General features: G+C 39.1%; 1 protein-coding gene across 1 annotated transcript in view; it reads left to right on the top strand.

Annotated features, from left to right (window-relative positions):
• The first annotated feature begins 2 nt into the window (after positions 1 to 2).
• POLR1A (RNA polymerase I subunit A) overlaps positions 3 to 15,961 on the top strand; it is a 35,551-nt gene continuing 19,592 nt past the window's right edge. Inside the window, exons 1-16 of the mRNA XM_069796023.1 lie at positions 3 to 162; positions 1,334 to 1,538; positions 3,335 to 3,484; positions 3,573 to 3,680; positions 4,661 to 4,746; positions 4,855 to 4,964; positions 6,987 to 7,073; positions 7,757 to 7,859; positions 8,333 to 8,495; positions 9,684 to 9,857; positions 10,067 to 10,189; positions 11,024 to 11,251; positions 12,921 to 13,175; positions 13,569 to 13,760; positions 14,541 to 14,684; positions 15,126 to 15,309. Coding sequence (XP_069652124.1) covers positions 86 to 162; positions 1,334 to 1,538; positions 3,335 to 3,484; positions 3,573 to 3,680; positions 4,661 to 4,746; positions 4,855 to 4,964; positions 6,987 to 7,073; positions 7,757 to 7,859; positions 8,333 to 8,495; positions 9,684 to 9,857; positions 10,067 to 10,189; positions 11,024 to 11,251; positions 12,921 to 13,175; positions 13,569 to 13,760; positions 14,541 to 14,684; positions 15,126 to 15,309 — 2,389 coding nt within the window. The 5' untranslated portion in view covers positions 3 to 85. The remainder of the gene's footprint in view (positions 163 to 1,333; positions 1,539 to 3,334; positions 3,485 to 3,572; positions 3,681 to 4,660; positions 4,747 to 4,854; positions 4,965 to 6,986; positions 7,074 to 7,756; positions 7,860 to 8,332; positions 8,496 to 9,683; positions 9,858 to 10,066; positions 10,190 to 11,023; positions 11,252 to 12,920; positions 13,176 to 13,568; positions 13,761 to 14,540; positions 14,685 to 15,125; positions 15,310 to 15,961) is intronic.

Below are 15,961 nucleotides of genomic sequence, written 5' to 3'. Positions count from 1 at the left end.
GACCGCGTGGTGCTTCCCGCGGCGCAGCAGCTTCGGCTGCAGAGAGTGGTCGAAGTGTCGGTCGGGGCAGACTCGCTTGTTCACCATGAGGCCGCCGAAGGTGGTGCCGTGGCGGCGGCTGGTTGGGGTCTCCTTCGGGATGTACACGGCCGAGGAGATCAGGTGAGGATGCATGGCAGGCGGTGGGTTCGCCTCCCTTGGGGCTGCTATTGAGGACTACAACTCCCGGCGTGCCTTGCGCCAGAATGCCGGCAGGCCTCGGCGGGCTGTAGGCGCGCCGCCTGCTGGGAAATGTAGTCCGGCTGCGCCGTGGCCCTCACCAGCTGCTGCGATGGCGGCAACTGAGTGCCCTCCGGTCATTGAGCCTTGGGGGGGGCTGCTGGACTCTCTGTGAGGCTCTCAGACCCATTGCGTGGCCTGGGGCCGCTGGAGGTCTTGGAGGAGATTGGGGAAGGGCTGTGGGAGCCGGGGGTGATTCCTTGTGTGCGACTGAGGGAGGCTGGGGGAAAGGGTCTGTGAGGAGGCCGGGGGGTCCTCTCAGGAGAGCCCCTCGCTGGCAATGGAGTCGGGGGGAGCATGGCCGTGTGCTGCCAGGGGCAGAGGCACAGGGTGCGGCATAAACTCACGTTGTGAGGGCGAAGGTTGCCCCTCTCTTGAGGGGCCTCCCCTGAGGGGGGGGTGTTGGCTTCCCCCCACCCCCTGCACCTCAGCGCCAGCAGAGCCTGTCAGAGCCTGGAGGAGCCCTGTGCTGGTAAGGTTGGGCATGTTCCTTGGTGGGCAGAATCCTGGAAACGCGGCCTGGGATCTGATCCTGAGTGTGCGGCACAGAAGAGACTTTTCTGGTTTCAGTGCGGGGAAAACGTTCAGATATTTTATCACCAGTGTATCTTTGTTGCAGAGGGTTTTGTGTGGCTTTTTCCAGGAGGTAGAACGTCTCCTGGAGTTCTAGAGAGCTGTCAGCATTTCTTTAGCGTTGGTGTGACGTTAGCACTGTGTGTAGTCAAGGACGTGCAGCTGTCATTGTCTAGGTGTTTGTGTTGGTTTTATACCTCTCCCGCTGCTTGAGAGGACACACAGACAAAAGTACTTGACTTCTTAATAGAATGGCTAAAGATGTAAGAAATATTTTCTGTGATATGAATGATTGCACGCGGACAATGAAATCAATGATACAGAAATTCCCATTGCATGCGCAGAGTACCTTCAAAAAGATGTTTTAATCAATAAAAAACAATCGTACAGATACTAAATGTCAGTGCTAGTTGTACCATTCAAGTGCATATCACGTGGCTGTTTGCTGCCACTGATTTTTGTTCTTTTCTTTCAACTTCAGGAAACTGAGTGTAAAACCCATAACAAATCCTCAGTATTTGGATAATACAGGGAATCCAGCCATTAATGGACTGTACGACTTGGCTTTGGGACCTCCAGACTCCAAAGAAGTGTGTGCAACTTGCATACAGAACTTCAGCAACTGCCCTGGTCATTTTGGCCATATAGAACTGCCTCTGACTGTCTACAACCCTCTGTTTTTTGATGTATGTATGCTTAATTATTGTCTTGCTGGTGAAATGGGTGATGGTGTTCAAGCTGTCACACGGTTTGTAGCCTTTGAAAAGAGAAAAGGTGCCGACATCTGTTTTCTCTCTAAGTTTAAGTGTAATAACAGCAAGTGTAGTAGAAAAAGTTTGTTGTGTCATGATAGTTCAATACAGATAGACTCAGACTTCTACAGAATACACATCTTGTTGTAACTAATACTTTACTCGATACTGACAAAGAAGAGAGGGGGAACGTTGATCACTGAATTATATAACTGACTGTAGGGTCTCATGCCTTAATTAAATGGATGGCACAGTAAAAATTATTAGTTATTGCCTTTAAACAACTAGTATAAACTTACATGAACAGCTACCTACTTTTGCCTGAGGATCTCCGAGTGCTTCCTGGAGTTTCAGGCCTTGGGTTTTGCTCCGAAAAGCTGTGTTGTCCATTCTGCCTAGTAGGCCCTCTTATTCCAGAATAATTTATTCTAGAAACCTGGATCAATGTGGATAGAACCCAACAACCTATCTAGTAAGATGCTGAGTGACATCACATATGTGCCAAATATATGGAAGAATATAGTGTTGCAAGTTTGCTGGCAGCAGAGCATTGAAAAATGCTAAGCTATATAGAAATCCATCAGTCTTTTTAATTAAAAAAAAAAAAAAAAAAAAAGCCTGTCGAGAAGATTTCCTGCCTCTGGAAGTCAGACACATGTGCTTCTCATAGCTTTACAACTATTGCATTTATGTGATATGTAGGATACCTAATGTAGAGCAGAGATTTGACTTAGTGTGCATCTGTCAGGGCAGGTGTTGCAAGCTTGTTTTGAAAGCTGCTGGTGATGGTAAAACTGCACATTTCTCCAAAGTGCTTCACGTGGGTGTTTTTTCAAAGGGTCATCTTTTAAATATAGAAGGATTCCTGCCTGGAAGGGTAGGATTTGCCTTATTTTGGTCTTCTGAAAGTTAGATGCGTAATCTGATGTACTTTTTAGCTTGTTCTGGAGTCTGAGGAGTTGGGCTATTTGCAGAGGAAGATTCATCTAGCCTATAACAGGAACCTGAGCTGGGATGAATTTCCCTCCTGAGGTGCCGATCTCCCCATTTACAGTAGCTGGTTCCTGCATAGGCTATTAATTGAGACTAAAAACCTCACTTTCAGATGACTGAAGTTAGATGAGGTCTGTCCCACTTCTAGTCTTGTCCTAGCTTTGAAGTAAAATACTTGTATTTGACCAAGGAATACAATCATGCAGCAGTAATTCCTAGCCTTCAGGCCACTCATGCTGTGTGCAGCTAAAGCAAATTGTGTGCAGAGATACACTGAATAATAAAAACCACTGATATTTTCCCGAAGTTTGAGAAGAATGTGGTTGGATGAAGAATCTTGAGGGACACTGATAGTACTTGTGACCAGAACTTTTCATTTTACTAGTGTGGAGTTTTGGGTACCATATTGTCTGTCATGGGAGAAGCCGTTAGAAGCTGTAATCACAGTGCTACGTAAGAGCAGCCTTGGTCCCAGAGTTGCTGTAGATATGACAAGCTTTTCCTGTATCTGTTATGTAGACAGCCTGCAGATAGTTTGTCTACAGATCATGCTTTGCATATGAGTTTGTGTGGTTGAAAGAAATTTTTTCAGTCCTATTCTTTATGATTAAATTTAACGATTAGTCTAATTTCCCAATTATAGTAGCACTTTTAAGTTCAAACAAATCTATCTACTTGCTTACTGTGCAAGCTAGTAAATCTGCCAGGATAACTTTTTTTCGCCTTATTTTTTCCAGAAATTATACCTTCTAATTCGGGGTTCTTGTTTAAATTGTCACACGCTGACATGTGCTCGAGCTGTGGTTCACTTACTGTTAAGTCAGCTGAAGGTTCTGGAGAGAGGGTTGCTACATGCTGTCCATGATCTTGAAGTCATTCTGAACAGGGCAAGTACTGTGTATTTCTCCAGTCCTTTTTGAGTTGATAGTCCTGCAACTATAGAGCTGTCCCAATTTCTTTTATTCTGTCTCTTAGTTTTTAGAGCAATGTGCAGATGCAACAGGCTCAGAAATTGAAGAAGAGTTAAATCACCATGTTCAGGAAATATTAGGAAGTTATCAAGTAAGAGATCAGTGTTCAAATGTAAGTACAATCAGTGCTTCTCCTGGGATCTCAGGTTTTGTCCTCTTAAAATAGCAATGTGCAGAAGAAAGACTGTCTTTGACTATGTAGACTCTAGATTTTGTTCTGGAGTTCTGAACTCTTTTATATTTAGAGGGCTTTCTGGGTGAAATGTCTGAAATTAAGCTTAAAAAGATTTTATTTCCTATCAGTATAACTATTAGGTTTCTGGAAAATACACTTCGTGTAGGGGAACATTTTGATGGTGTAAATGTCATATAAAAATAATCTGATACTGCTGTCAGTACATTACCTACAGGTGTTGATACTTCTCTGTATGATGCTCCAGCTGTTTTGAGCTGCAGAACATTTTTGAGAACTCGTGCATACAGCAAATTTGCAGATTTACTTACAGTGAAATTTTTAGAGAGTTATGTAATTGAATTCTTATTTCCATTTAAATGCAGTTTAATGTACTTTGTTAGCTAAAGGAAAATATTAGTGAAGAAGATATTTAAAGGTCTAACATCTTAGAGCAGATTTGTTTATAAGCCAAGTTTAATTCCTTAATCACTTGTTTCAAAACTAACCTTGAGCACTTTGTAAATCATACATTCATGAGCAGTCAAAAAAAGGTGATTTTTATCAATCTTCTACCTTCTTAAATCATCATTAGAGAAAAGCTTTAAAATTCAGTACTGACTTGAAAAATGAAGACTATTTATGAAATAAATTTAAAAAGGAGGGTGGTGAGCATTGAGGGGGTGTATGTTTCCAGCAAATATGGGAGGATGATGGCAGAACACTAGGGATCAAGGAATGAATTAAATCAATAGAAGGATGTGTGTGCATTGATACTAATAATGTTTGTGTTGATGGTTAAAGTTAATTGTATAGTGTTTAATGAATTCTTCATGTCAAATGTTTTTAATTTATTTTTATGATTTTCATTATATTTAAGTATGTCTTTTTTTTTTTTTTTCCTATTTTTTCTTTATCAGGTCAAAAATGTATGTGAGTGTAGAAATAAACTGATTACACAGTTCTGGAAAGCACATATGAGTTCAAAGAAATGCCCAAACTGCAAGTAAGTTTAACTACATGAGGAAGTAAATAGCTGGTGTAAAGTTAAATTTTGTGAGCATTTGTATTAACTTTTATCTGCCTTTCCCGGTTTTCTTTTTTTGCCTTTAAGATCTAGGAGATCACTGGTGCGAAAGGAGCATAACAGCAAGCTGACAGTAACCTATCCTTCTACAGTGCACCATAAATCAGGGGAGGAAGGCATTCTGGATGAGCCAGCAGGTAAAATTTTTGTCTTCTACTCAAATACGTTTGCACTTATTTTCCTGTATTTAAGGTGCACAGATTCCTAGCAGTGACTATGCACTTGTGACTCATTTATAAAAAATTTAAATAAAACAATAAGCTCAGCAGTAAGGGAGTACCCAACTCCATTAAATTTCTCTATTTGCAAGCCCTCTGTGCTTTTGCAGCTTTGAGTGCCTGTATGTCAGGAAAAGAAGTACAAAAGCACAATCTATGTCAACTAATGTGGTTTTGGGAGTTTCATTTTTGGCAGGTAGATGATTTTCTGCTAGATTTTTAAAATAGAGAGACTAGATAAAAAATCAACTAGGGGGAAAATGACTAACCTTACTTCAGAAGGAAAATCAGGTAATCCTAAGTCTTATGGAAGAATTTCCTCTTAAAGAGGAAAGGACAGAAAAGAAAGTAGGTGACACTTTTCAGTCTTAATTAACCCGGTGTTTGGATCACTTTAAACTTACTTTTTGCTCTTGTGGTATCCTTGATCCTTTACACAACCAGGTAGAATCAAAACGGATTTGTGGGTTATTTAACCCTTAGAAAAGATTTATATAGAGAGCTTTTTCCATTTGCTGGTCTGTGGTTTAAATACTAGATTAAATCTCTGGAGTTGTGACTGAAGAAGCACAACATCAGTGATGGGTTTTAAAGCAGAAAGGTCAGATCTCTGCTTTAACATCCTATCCATAACACATTCAACAAAGGCAGGAAAGTTTGCATATCCCAGCGTTACTACTTTTGAGTGACAACTGTGATTTCACTCCATTAAATTGTAGGGTACTACTCTGGGCTTTTTATTTGAGCCCCTTTAGGACTGTTCAAAGTCTGGGAATGTGTTTTGTTGTGCTAGTAAAAAAAGAGTTGATCTGGAAGGTCTAATGAGTTGCCAGATTTAGAATACCTTGCCTTCCCACAAAAAGCTTCAAAACTAGCCGTATTCTCGCAGTCTCTGTTAACATTCACAGCTAAAGTAGGAGTAAGAAATACATTCCTCCTCTCAGTGTTCAAAGACCAAGGCTGTAACACCACTTGATGACTTTCATTACAGTGAAGTATTACACCTTCTGAAATGGGATGGGCTATACAGTTATGTACGTTCTGCCTAGCTTGTCACAGTTGCTCATTGTATTGAATCCTGGAGGGAGTACTTTTAACCTTGGCATTGATGCATTCATGTTTAAGGGATGGAAGGGGTTTTTATGTGAAGGAAGGGGGAATTGAAGTTTCAGTGTGGAAAAATCTGGATTTCTGGACCTTAGCCAAAAGAAGAGTAGGAAACTTTACCTGAGGTCTTGGGAGAACTGCTTTTTTTCAAGTCATGTACTCTGGCTTCCCTGGGACACAAGGGGCTGACCTGCAAGAGAGGTGGGAATTGAGACCTAAAATCTCTGGGGCTTTTTTTGTTTGTTTGTTTTAAAAAATGATCTTTCTGCTTTTCAGTAGCAAAACCACGTGTTTTCCTTCCCTGCTGAAATACAGCTAGCCCAGACTCTAACATATAATATAGATGGATTGCTGACTGTTGCTATTGTCTCATCCAGTTGTGTATTTCATGGGAACTTTGATCTCAGTGGTAATACTTGAATCCCACTTCTGTGTTCTCCAGCTGCAGGTTGACTCTTGATTTGTGTTTTGGTCAGTGAATGAGATCATTTGAAGAAGGGGTCCAGCTCACCATTAATCAAATAAAGCATACACTTTATGTTAAAGTTGAGTTTTGTTTCAATTACTTATATTGATATCCATTAATCACCAAAATGGCTTATTTTTTCATACTGGGAAGGCTCTTTCTTTAGTTAATTTCATATTCCCAAAGCAAACATTTCAATGATAATTCTAATGTAGATGTTAGCCAGTATTTCCATTCCTTCTCTGAGCTGGAAGAACTTACCATTGTAAGCAAAAAACCCAACTTTCAACATAGTATCTTGTGATTTTTTTTTTTTTTTAAATAATTTTTTAATTATTATTGTTTTTATTTATTTATTTATTTTCCAGCTATTGATGAAAGCCAGTTAGGGAAGAGAGGATACCTGACGCCAATGACTGCCAAGGAATACATCCTGGCTCTGTGGAAGAATGAAGGTAATGGTTGTTAAGAGCAGCATTACTTTGTGTTCTGTATCACTTAGGGGACAAAGGTTGCAACTGTTCCTGTATGAACTCCTTGCCAAATCTTTGCCTTTTGCCTTAAGGGCTTCTGGCTGCAAGATAGATTTTGTGACAGGAGAACTGGTAGCTAGTGAATGCAGAGAGCTGGATTCAATGAATAGTTTGATCAACTATTCTCAAATTGTGGCTCCCCACAAATCACGATTGTTGTTTACAGAGAATTTGATGTTTGTATAGTGCTGCACCTAATATTCCCCACAGTTACATTGGTTAAAGACTGCGAATGTATTTAGTGGTCTCTTCTTTTGAGTTCCCTGTACTCTGAATCTGTCTGCAGTTGCCAGGAAAAAACGAAGCAGTTTCATGTATCAGTCACAGCTAGTAGCTGGAAACTGTTTCTTCCTGCTGTTTTGCTTTTTTCTTTTGCTATACTCTATATTTCTGTTCAGAGTTGTTTCTAAAAAATCATGTATATGACCAAAAAGAACAATGGCAGTTCTTTCTAAAGTATGCCTAAATGTTTTTATTTTAAACAAGCTCGCTAGTGTTTAACTTAGCAGATTCTTTCAACTTGATTGCCCAAATGCATCTGGGGGTTTGGATACCCAAACAATAGCAGTGATAATGAGTTTATCTTTTCTATTGTATATTTTTAGGTTTCTTTTTGCGTTATCTCTTCCCTGGGATGGATCCCCATGAGAGTTCGGGATTCAGTCCAGACATGTTTTTTTTAGATCTACTTGTGGTTCCACCTTCAAGGTAAAATTTCCCAAAAAAAACTTTTGTAGAAATCATGGGGTTTAGCACATACTTTTTGCAGGAGTTGGAGATGCAAACACCTATAGTACAGACACTGGTCTGCTGAAGTGTCAGTGGAGTGTTAAAAAAATAATAATAATAAAAATCATAGCAGTAACTCATGATAAGTTTTATTGTAACTTCAAATAAGTCTGTTAAAGGACTAAAATACTAATTATTTAAAAACATATTTTAGTATTAGTATTTTAAATTATTATAGAGTATTATACTCGTATAGTACTGGTAGAATTTTTTGTTAAGGAATCATTCCTCTTTTATGACTGTCCCAGTATAATATATGAATTTTTAAATGCTTACAGTTAGTTTATAGGGATTATTTTTCATGCTTTGAGGACTTACCTTAGAATGTTTGAAGTTCATCATGCTACTTTTCAGTGGCTTTAATATTCTAAAGTAATTTTTATCTGTTCTAGGTATCGTCCCATAAATCGTGTTGGAGACCGACTGTTTACAAATGGTCAGACTGTGAACTTGCAGGCTGTCATGAAAGATGCCAAAATGATACGGAAGCTCTTGGTTCTCATGGCAAAAGAACAATGCCAGCCAATAAAAATCACAGAAGAAGAAACACAAACAGTAAGAATTGCTCGTTACTTTATTCTTTGCTTTTTGGATATGTGAGTTGAACTCAGGTGGGCTCCTGTTTAAACTGTTCCAATAACAGTTTTTGCCTGGGCAAAATGGAGTATGTGCCATTGGAGATGTTCTCCATAGCTTTTTTTTTTTTCCCCTCTCATGCCTCTTTCTGCTCACCCACCTGGTGCAAAGGGAAAAACATTTCATGCAGACTCCTTTAGTCATGGTTTTTGTATTAGATTACTGTATATGAGACGTAATGGGCTCCTGTTACTGGAGGAAGCACAAACAGTTCACAATAAAACTTTTCCAGCATCTCATCGAATGAAAAATGATGGAGGGAAAAAAGCCACTTTATCTTCTAAGCCTAGTAGAGTCAGTTGTGATCATGGTTGTTTTCGACCATTGATGTCTAAATAGAACCAAAAAATTCACAAATAACATTAATTAGTAACAAAGCTTGTTTGCTACCGACCAGTTCACATGGTCATATAGTGGTAAATAATAATGCATGTCACCATGTCTCTCTTCATATTTGTTCATGAATTGTATTATTGAGGGTTCTTTGATACTGGACTTAGTTTCGGCTGAACTTGATTTACATCTTAAGTGTAAAACATTTTGAAAATATTTTTAGTTACTCAGAATTTAGCCACTAGGTGGAGATATGTTCTTAAAACATTTGACAGAAGGTTAATGCATTTCAGATGTGACTGCTATACTGACTTTTAGACTGTGAGAATAAAGTGATGTAGGTGATAAAAGCTCTTGGATTTACTTACTTTTATCTAAGAATAGGACTTTCTGATAGCACAGTGATTTGTAGCACAGACTGACTAATCAGTAACATCTAATTTGGAAAGAGGACTGTCACTTACCAGGAGATGATTGATTAGCAATCATCTTTTAAAATCCCACTGGTATATGTAGCTGTGGTGTTTGGAGATCTCCTGTCCAAGTCAGTTTCTAAAGCTTGACAGCAGACTTGTCTGAGACACTTGGTTGTAATAATTCAAAAGTTAGCTTTACATTGTTAATGCTTTTTTTTTTTTTCCCTAAAAAAAAGTGTCTTCAATGAGGTGCAAAATAGTGGCCAGTGTTTCATTTGCTATTTAATACTATAATTTCAGTCTAGTAAATAAAAGGCATTTTTTGTTAAGTCCACATTTCTAATTTCTGTTTCTGTAGGAGACAGGAGAGAATAATGAACCTCTGGACCATTCTGTCCTGACAATGATTCCAGGACAGACCCTTGCAGATAAGCTATACAACGCTTGGATTCGTCTTCAGAGCCACGTTAACATTGTATTTGATAGTGACATGGACAAACTAATGACAGAAAAATACCCTGGTATTCGTCAGGTGGGTAGCAGGCAGAATCTTAGATACTCTGGACTTTGTGTGTCACAGACAGGTAAAACAAGAGAAGTTGATGGAATAAGAAAAAAGTGAAATATTTGTGATTAGTATGTAGGCATTTTCATGATACTCATCACTGTAATACCTAGTGAATCTGTCTGATGTTGCATGCTTCCACATTTTAATCGTTAACTTAACTTCTGTTTTCAAAGCTATTAGAAAAAAAGGAAGGACTGTTCCGCAAGCACATGATGGGAAAGCGTGTGGATTTTGCTGCTCGATCAGTCATTTGCCCCGATATGTACATTGGTACCAATGAGATTGGCATTCCTATGGTAAGAATAAAGAAAGGAGTGTTTCTTTTTGGTGCAGGTGGGGACTGAACTACACTGTAACACTTTCAGCTACATAGCAAGTACTTTAAAATGTAGAGATTTTCTGACTCATCTGGACTCTTTCCTCCCCAGTGTGTCATAGCTGTATGTTACTACTGTGTGTTAATAAAGAAGGAGCATTGAAGAGCAAGAAATTCATACTGTTATACTGAACACCACATCTGGGAAAGAGGATTTAAAAAAAAAAAAGAAAAAGCTGTACTTGCTTTCTGGGATTATGAATTGGAGCAAATTTTCTAAGTAGATCCTGTTTCTCTTGTGGTCTTTGTACAGTGTATCTTGTACAGCTGTGGCAGCCTTTAAGAAAAGGCCATAATAACTTCACCAACTTCATTCATCCCTAATGATTTTTAAGCACACAGAGACGACACCAGGCCTGAATTTGAGCTTTTCATTATATCATCTTTTCTGCTTGCCAGTCTGCAAATAGTGGACCTGGCGATAATGCACTTTTTCTCTGTATTTGTTGGTTTGTTTGCAGAATCTAAAGTCATGCTTTGTTTTTTTAATAGCTGATTGACTTTTCCTTTTCTACTGCAGTAGAAAATTGTAAAAAGGATATCGTTTCTTTTCTTATGGTAGAGGATTTTGAAACAGAAATGTATTTATTTGGCATGACAGTAGATGGAGGAGGACACGCAACCAAGAGCTTTAAGTAATTTATGTTTACATTGTATGGGTTGATATTTGACACTGTTTTCTCAGTGACTTAGTACTGTTTTAAGCCAAAGTTGAACAACTTGTTATTTCTCGACTCTTCTCCCTCCTGTCTAGGTATTTGCTACTAAACTGACTTATCCTCAGCCAGTCACTCCCTGGAATGTCAAAGAGCTGAGGCAGGCTGTCATAAATGGCCCAAAGGTTCACCCTGGGGCCTCCATGGTCATTAATGAAGATGGATCTCGTACAGTGTTGAGTGCGAGCAGCTTGACCCAGAGGGAAGCCATAGCTAAGCAACTCCTCACTCCTTCTTCAGGCGCGCCCCAGTCAGGACTGAAGATTGTGAGTACAACAAAGGGCTTGTCGGAGCCCTCCTACCTTGTGGTGTTTTTTTTTAAATAATAATAATAATAATAATACTGTCCTTGCTAGTGATTCCACTCACAAAGACTCCCAGGGCAGGGTTATTTTGTCTTTTAGTAGATGGCTAAGAAAAAGTTGGAGGGTGTGTGGGAAGAAGAGCTTGATAATTTTTCAAATTCTAAAAACCATTTTTCCATCCTGAATTTTAATCTTCTATTAATATGCAGCGTATGGCATTCATCGTGCCAAGATGCGGAGTAGTCTTTCTTTTGCAGCTGACTATTCTTGGGAAATCTTAGAAGTATGGAAGATAAAATATTGCTTTCATTTTATACTTTTATGTCCCCCTGCCTCCCCATCCTTCTCAGCAAATTCTATCTTATTTCCTCTCCTTTTGAAATATTAAATAGGTTCTGTATCTGGAGCGGGTTTTTGGTGGTAGTTCTGAAGACCAAAATTCAGTATACTTGTAGAATAGGTACAACACAAGCAGTTGATGTAATGTGTCTTCCAGGAGTGGGGTGCCTGCGAGTATCTACAAAGTAGAGTTCTCTGTTCTATGTCAGCCATGCTGGTAGTGGCACCGACCAGAGCAGGAGTGGTCTGTGTTTTAGTGCTGACTGCTGTAACCTGGGATCCATCTTCCCATCAGCATCTCGTTTTACAGATGACAAAACAAGAAACAACCACACTGATATCCGTCTGTTTGTACAGATGTTAACATTTGTGAAATGCATAGTGCTTATATCAGTTGTTTCTTCGGAGCTGCTGGAGGGTTTGAGTTCTCTGTGCTATAGCTTAATCAACCTTTGAAACTTCTTAATAACTGTATCTCCATCCCTTGCAAGAGTTGAGAACTTATTATTTAGCTGCTAGGGCAAAAGTTTTGGTGATGAATAGTCTCTTCACATGTCTGTTATGTATACCTCTGTCTCTAATAGAGGCATGGTAGAGATTTAATATTTAAGACTGAGTATTTCTGTGATGTCACTTCTCTCAGAACCTGTCACAGAGGTAAACATAACAGTATTTAGACTGTGCAAACAGCTTATCATACTACTGTTGATAATCACTTGAATGGATTTATGGGTGTTACTGACAGAAATTAAAATGAGACTGTTTTGCAAGACTGTTCTAGGTAAGATATACTGTGCTGTACTCAAACCTTGAAATTATAACCCTGAGATCCCTGGCCTCTGCTTCAGCTACTGGGTCATATTATTACCTTATTCTAGGATGTCCGGTGCTGGGTGTATGGTGATAGGTATTATCAATTCAGCCCAGTGGGCTTTGGATAAATAGTTTATTTTCTCATTTACAAATGGCACAGTTTTCTTTCCTTTTCAGTCTGTGATCCCTATATTGCCAAGGGAGAGGAGAGATTGGTAGAGCATGGCTGGCATGCTGTGAACTTGGGTTGATCACTGTGGTTTGTGGGAGTTAATGGAGGATATGCAGCCTTAGAGTGTGGTTTGGTGGAGAGCAGAGGGCATTCAGGGGCAAATAGTCTTGACTTTCTTACAGAGTTTTGTGCAGAACATTAATACTAGAAAGAAAATGTTTTGGATGTGTGTGTATTTTAAGATGCAGTCTTTTCAGAGGCATGCATGGAAATGCCTTATAGGCAGCAACCGAAATTCTCTTGCAGGTATGTCGACATATTAAAAATGGAGATGTCCTCTTACTGAACCGCCAGCCCACTCTTCACAGACCCTCCATCCAAGCTCACCGGGCCCGAATACTGCCTGGAGAAAAAGTGCTGAGGCTTCACTATGCCAACTGCAAGGCTTACAATGCTGATTTTGATGGTGATGAAATGAACGCCCATTTTCCACAGAGTGAGCTGGGCAGAGCAGAAGCCTACACCTTAGCCTTTACCGATGAACAGTATCTGGTTCCAAAGGTAAGTAAAACTGTCAGATAAATTTATTCCTATGCAAAACCACTTTAATTTTTTTGTGTGTTTGTTTGGTTTGGTTTGTCTGATGAGAATGAGATTATTTTTTTATTTTTTTTTTTAATTTAGTTTTGAAATTTATTCCTGGTTTCTGTTCTGTCTCCACTTGTGGTTCTCTTCATCTAAAGAAGGCCCAGCACATCCAAACAGTCTTGTTCCTTTTAATGTCAATGTCCAGAAGAGATTTAGCAGAGGGCTGTGCTGATGAGTTCTTTACAAATGACTTTAGTTCTTCTGTACAGCTTGAATAATTTTGGAAGCTGCTAGTACATGACTAATTATCCACACCCCTGCCCCCCCCCCCCCTTTTTTTTTTTTTTTTTGCTGTTATCTCTTTAGGATGGGAAGCCACTTCCTGGCTTGATCCAGGATCACATGATTTCTGGAGTCAGCATGACAATCCGGGGCTGCTTTTTCACCAGAGAGCAATATATGGAGCTTGTTTACCGAGGACTAACAGACAAAAAAGGAAGAATTAAAGTCTTTCCTCCTGCCATTATGAAACCACAACAGTTATGGACAGGAAAGCAGGTAGTTTATTGTTAAAGAATGCTGGTGGTTCCAAAGTAAGCAGAATGCTAATGTTAAAGCCAGTGCTGGTGAGGGTTGCTGAAAAGCCAGATCCCATCATCTAATCAACACCACATAGATGTTGGTGTGTGTTTATTGAGCTATGAGAGTCGTCTTTCATTTAAAATGACAGTATTAGAATAGTACTTCTACTTGCTGCTCTGAACAGTGTTGCAGATAGAAGTATGATGCTGCAGTACAGGCATGGGAGCAGAGAAGGAATTTGTTGATCATAGTAAACTAGGTTGTGCCAGTCAGTGCTTTTAAATCTCTGAACTTAAAGGTTGTAGGTAAATATTTGACTTTTTGATTGAGACCATCATTAGGTTGATGTAATACCTGGGAAGCCCAAGTGAGTGCTCCATTTTCTACTATTTAAGAGAGTTTACATTCAATCCAAATATTATGTCTCATAGCAGAGTAGGGGAAATTCTCTGCCAGTTTTTCCTATAAAACCCAACAGACAACTTTTTTTTTATATATATATAGATACATAATTATTGGAAAAATCTTTAGTGCCATATGTTTCTGAATAATTATGTGTCTTAGCTCATTGATCTTTCAAAGGCTAGAGGATATTCCTGTCTTGTAAACTTCAGATTTCTGAGCTTTTAAAGGTTTGCTGTCAGTGGAAAAAAATACATATAGTATGTTGCTGTTCTACTTCATGCCAAATTCTTCACCTTGAGAAGGGAATATGGGAAATAAATAGTTCCTGCCACTCTTCCTGCTTCTTTATAGGTTGTTTCTACATTGTTAATAAACATCATTCCAGAAAACCATATCCCACTGAATTTGACTGGGAAAGCTAAGATTGGTGGAAGAGCCTGGATAAAGGGACCTGCAAACAGATGTCTAAATCTTGATTCAATGTGTGAATCTCAGGTATGCTGGGGCAGCGACTCTGGAGGCTGGGCTGGGATATATTGTAATAAAATTGTGTATACAGTAGAGGAATGGGAAGGGGAAGCAGGCAGATGACAAGGTTAAACAAAGATATTCAGTTACTGCAAGATTAGAGGATAGCCCTGGGGGTCAGGAAGAACTCTGTACTGACCCTGACTGATACAGATTCCATCAGTTTTTGTTAGACCATGTGTCTTCATTGTTTGACTTTATAGGTGGAAAAATACAGATGGTGTTAGAAGTTCTATTTCTGCTATAAATTCTGGAAGTATAGATAACCTGACCATATTTAACTCTTCACCAATATGTGGGCTTTTTAAACTTAAACCTGTTTTCATGTAGATTCTACAGATTTTTCTGTGTAGATCATAAGATCATAAAAATTTCTGTGTTCATGAATAGCTGTGTTTTATTTTTCAGGTTATTATGAGAAATGGGGAATTAATGTGTGGAGTCTTGGACAAAGCTCACTTTGGCAGCTCTGCCTATGGCCTGGTCCACTGTTGCTATGAAATCTATGGGGGTGAAACCAGTGGGAAAGTGCTAACATGTCTAGGACGCCTCTTTACTGCTTATCTGCAGCTGTACAGGGGATTTACAATGGGTGAGTAACACAAGAACTAATTCACCAGTGCTGTAGTGCAGCACCTCCTAAGATACAGAACAGACATTGTTAGGCATAATACATGCTAAGAGTTCTGTAAATATAATTTTGCAAAACTGTCCTTGAGTGGGATAGCTGTTTGCCAGCCTATTTTTGGTCTTTTTTGTTCTGGTTGATGCATAGCTGGCCTTCTAACAGTAAAGAGAAAGTATAATCTTGAGTATGTCCATCAAGTCCTCTCTTCTGTCCTGCCTAGTCAAAGTGTACACAGTCTAAATGTCTTGTGTTGAATTTTGTTTAGATCAAAAGATCCTATGAGTCTTTGTTATTTTACTTCTCTGAAGAAGAATTGTTGCATAGAAACCAGCTGATAAAGCAAGGTGGAAGAACTTTGAGGGATTATTAATAAAGTCTTGCATATCTCATTCTATTGTAAATCTTTTGGTAAACGTTTGACTTTCATTACAGCTTTGCAAACTGATACAAAAAATGCACTTGGCATGCAATAAAAATTTGACCCTTACTGTACTCTTTCTTCTTGCAATAGTTGAAATATTTCAAATTACAATGTAGAGCTTTACAAGATGTTTTTGTACTAATGAAATACTTACAGTATATAGCAGCAGGAGGGTTTAAATTGGCTTTGTCTGAA

This window comes from Haliaeetus albicilla, chromosome 1 (assembly GCF_947461875.1).
Source record: "Haliaeetus albicilla chromosome 1, bHalAlb1.1, whole genome shotgun sequence".
In the NCBI taxonomy this organism is placed as follows: domain Eukaryota; kingdom Metazoa; phylum Chordata; class Aves; order Accipitriformes; family Accipitridae; genus Haliaeetus; species Haliaeetus albicilla.
This window is presented reverse-complemented; position numbering and strand designations above follow the sequence as displayed.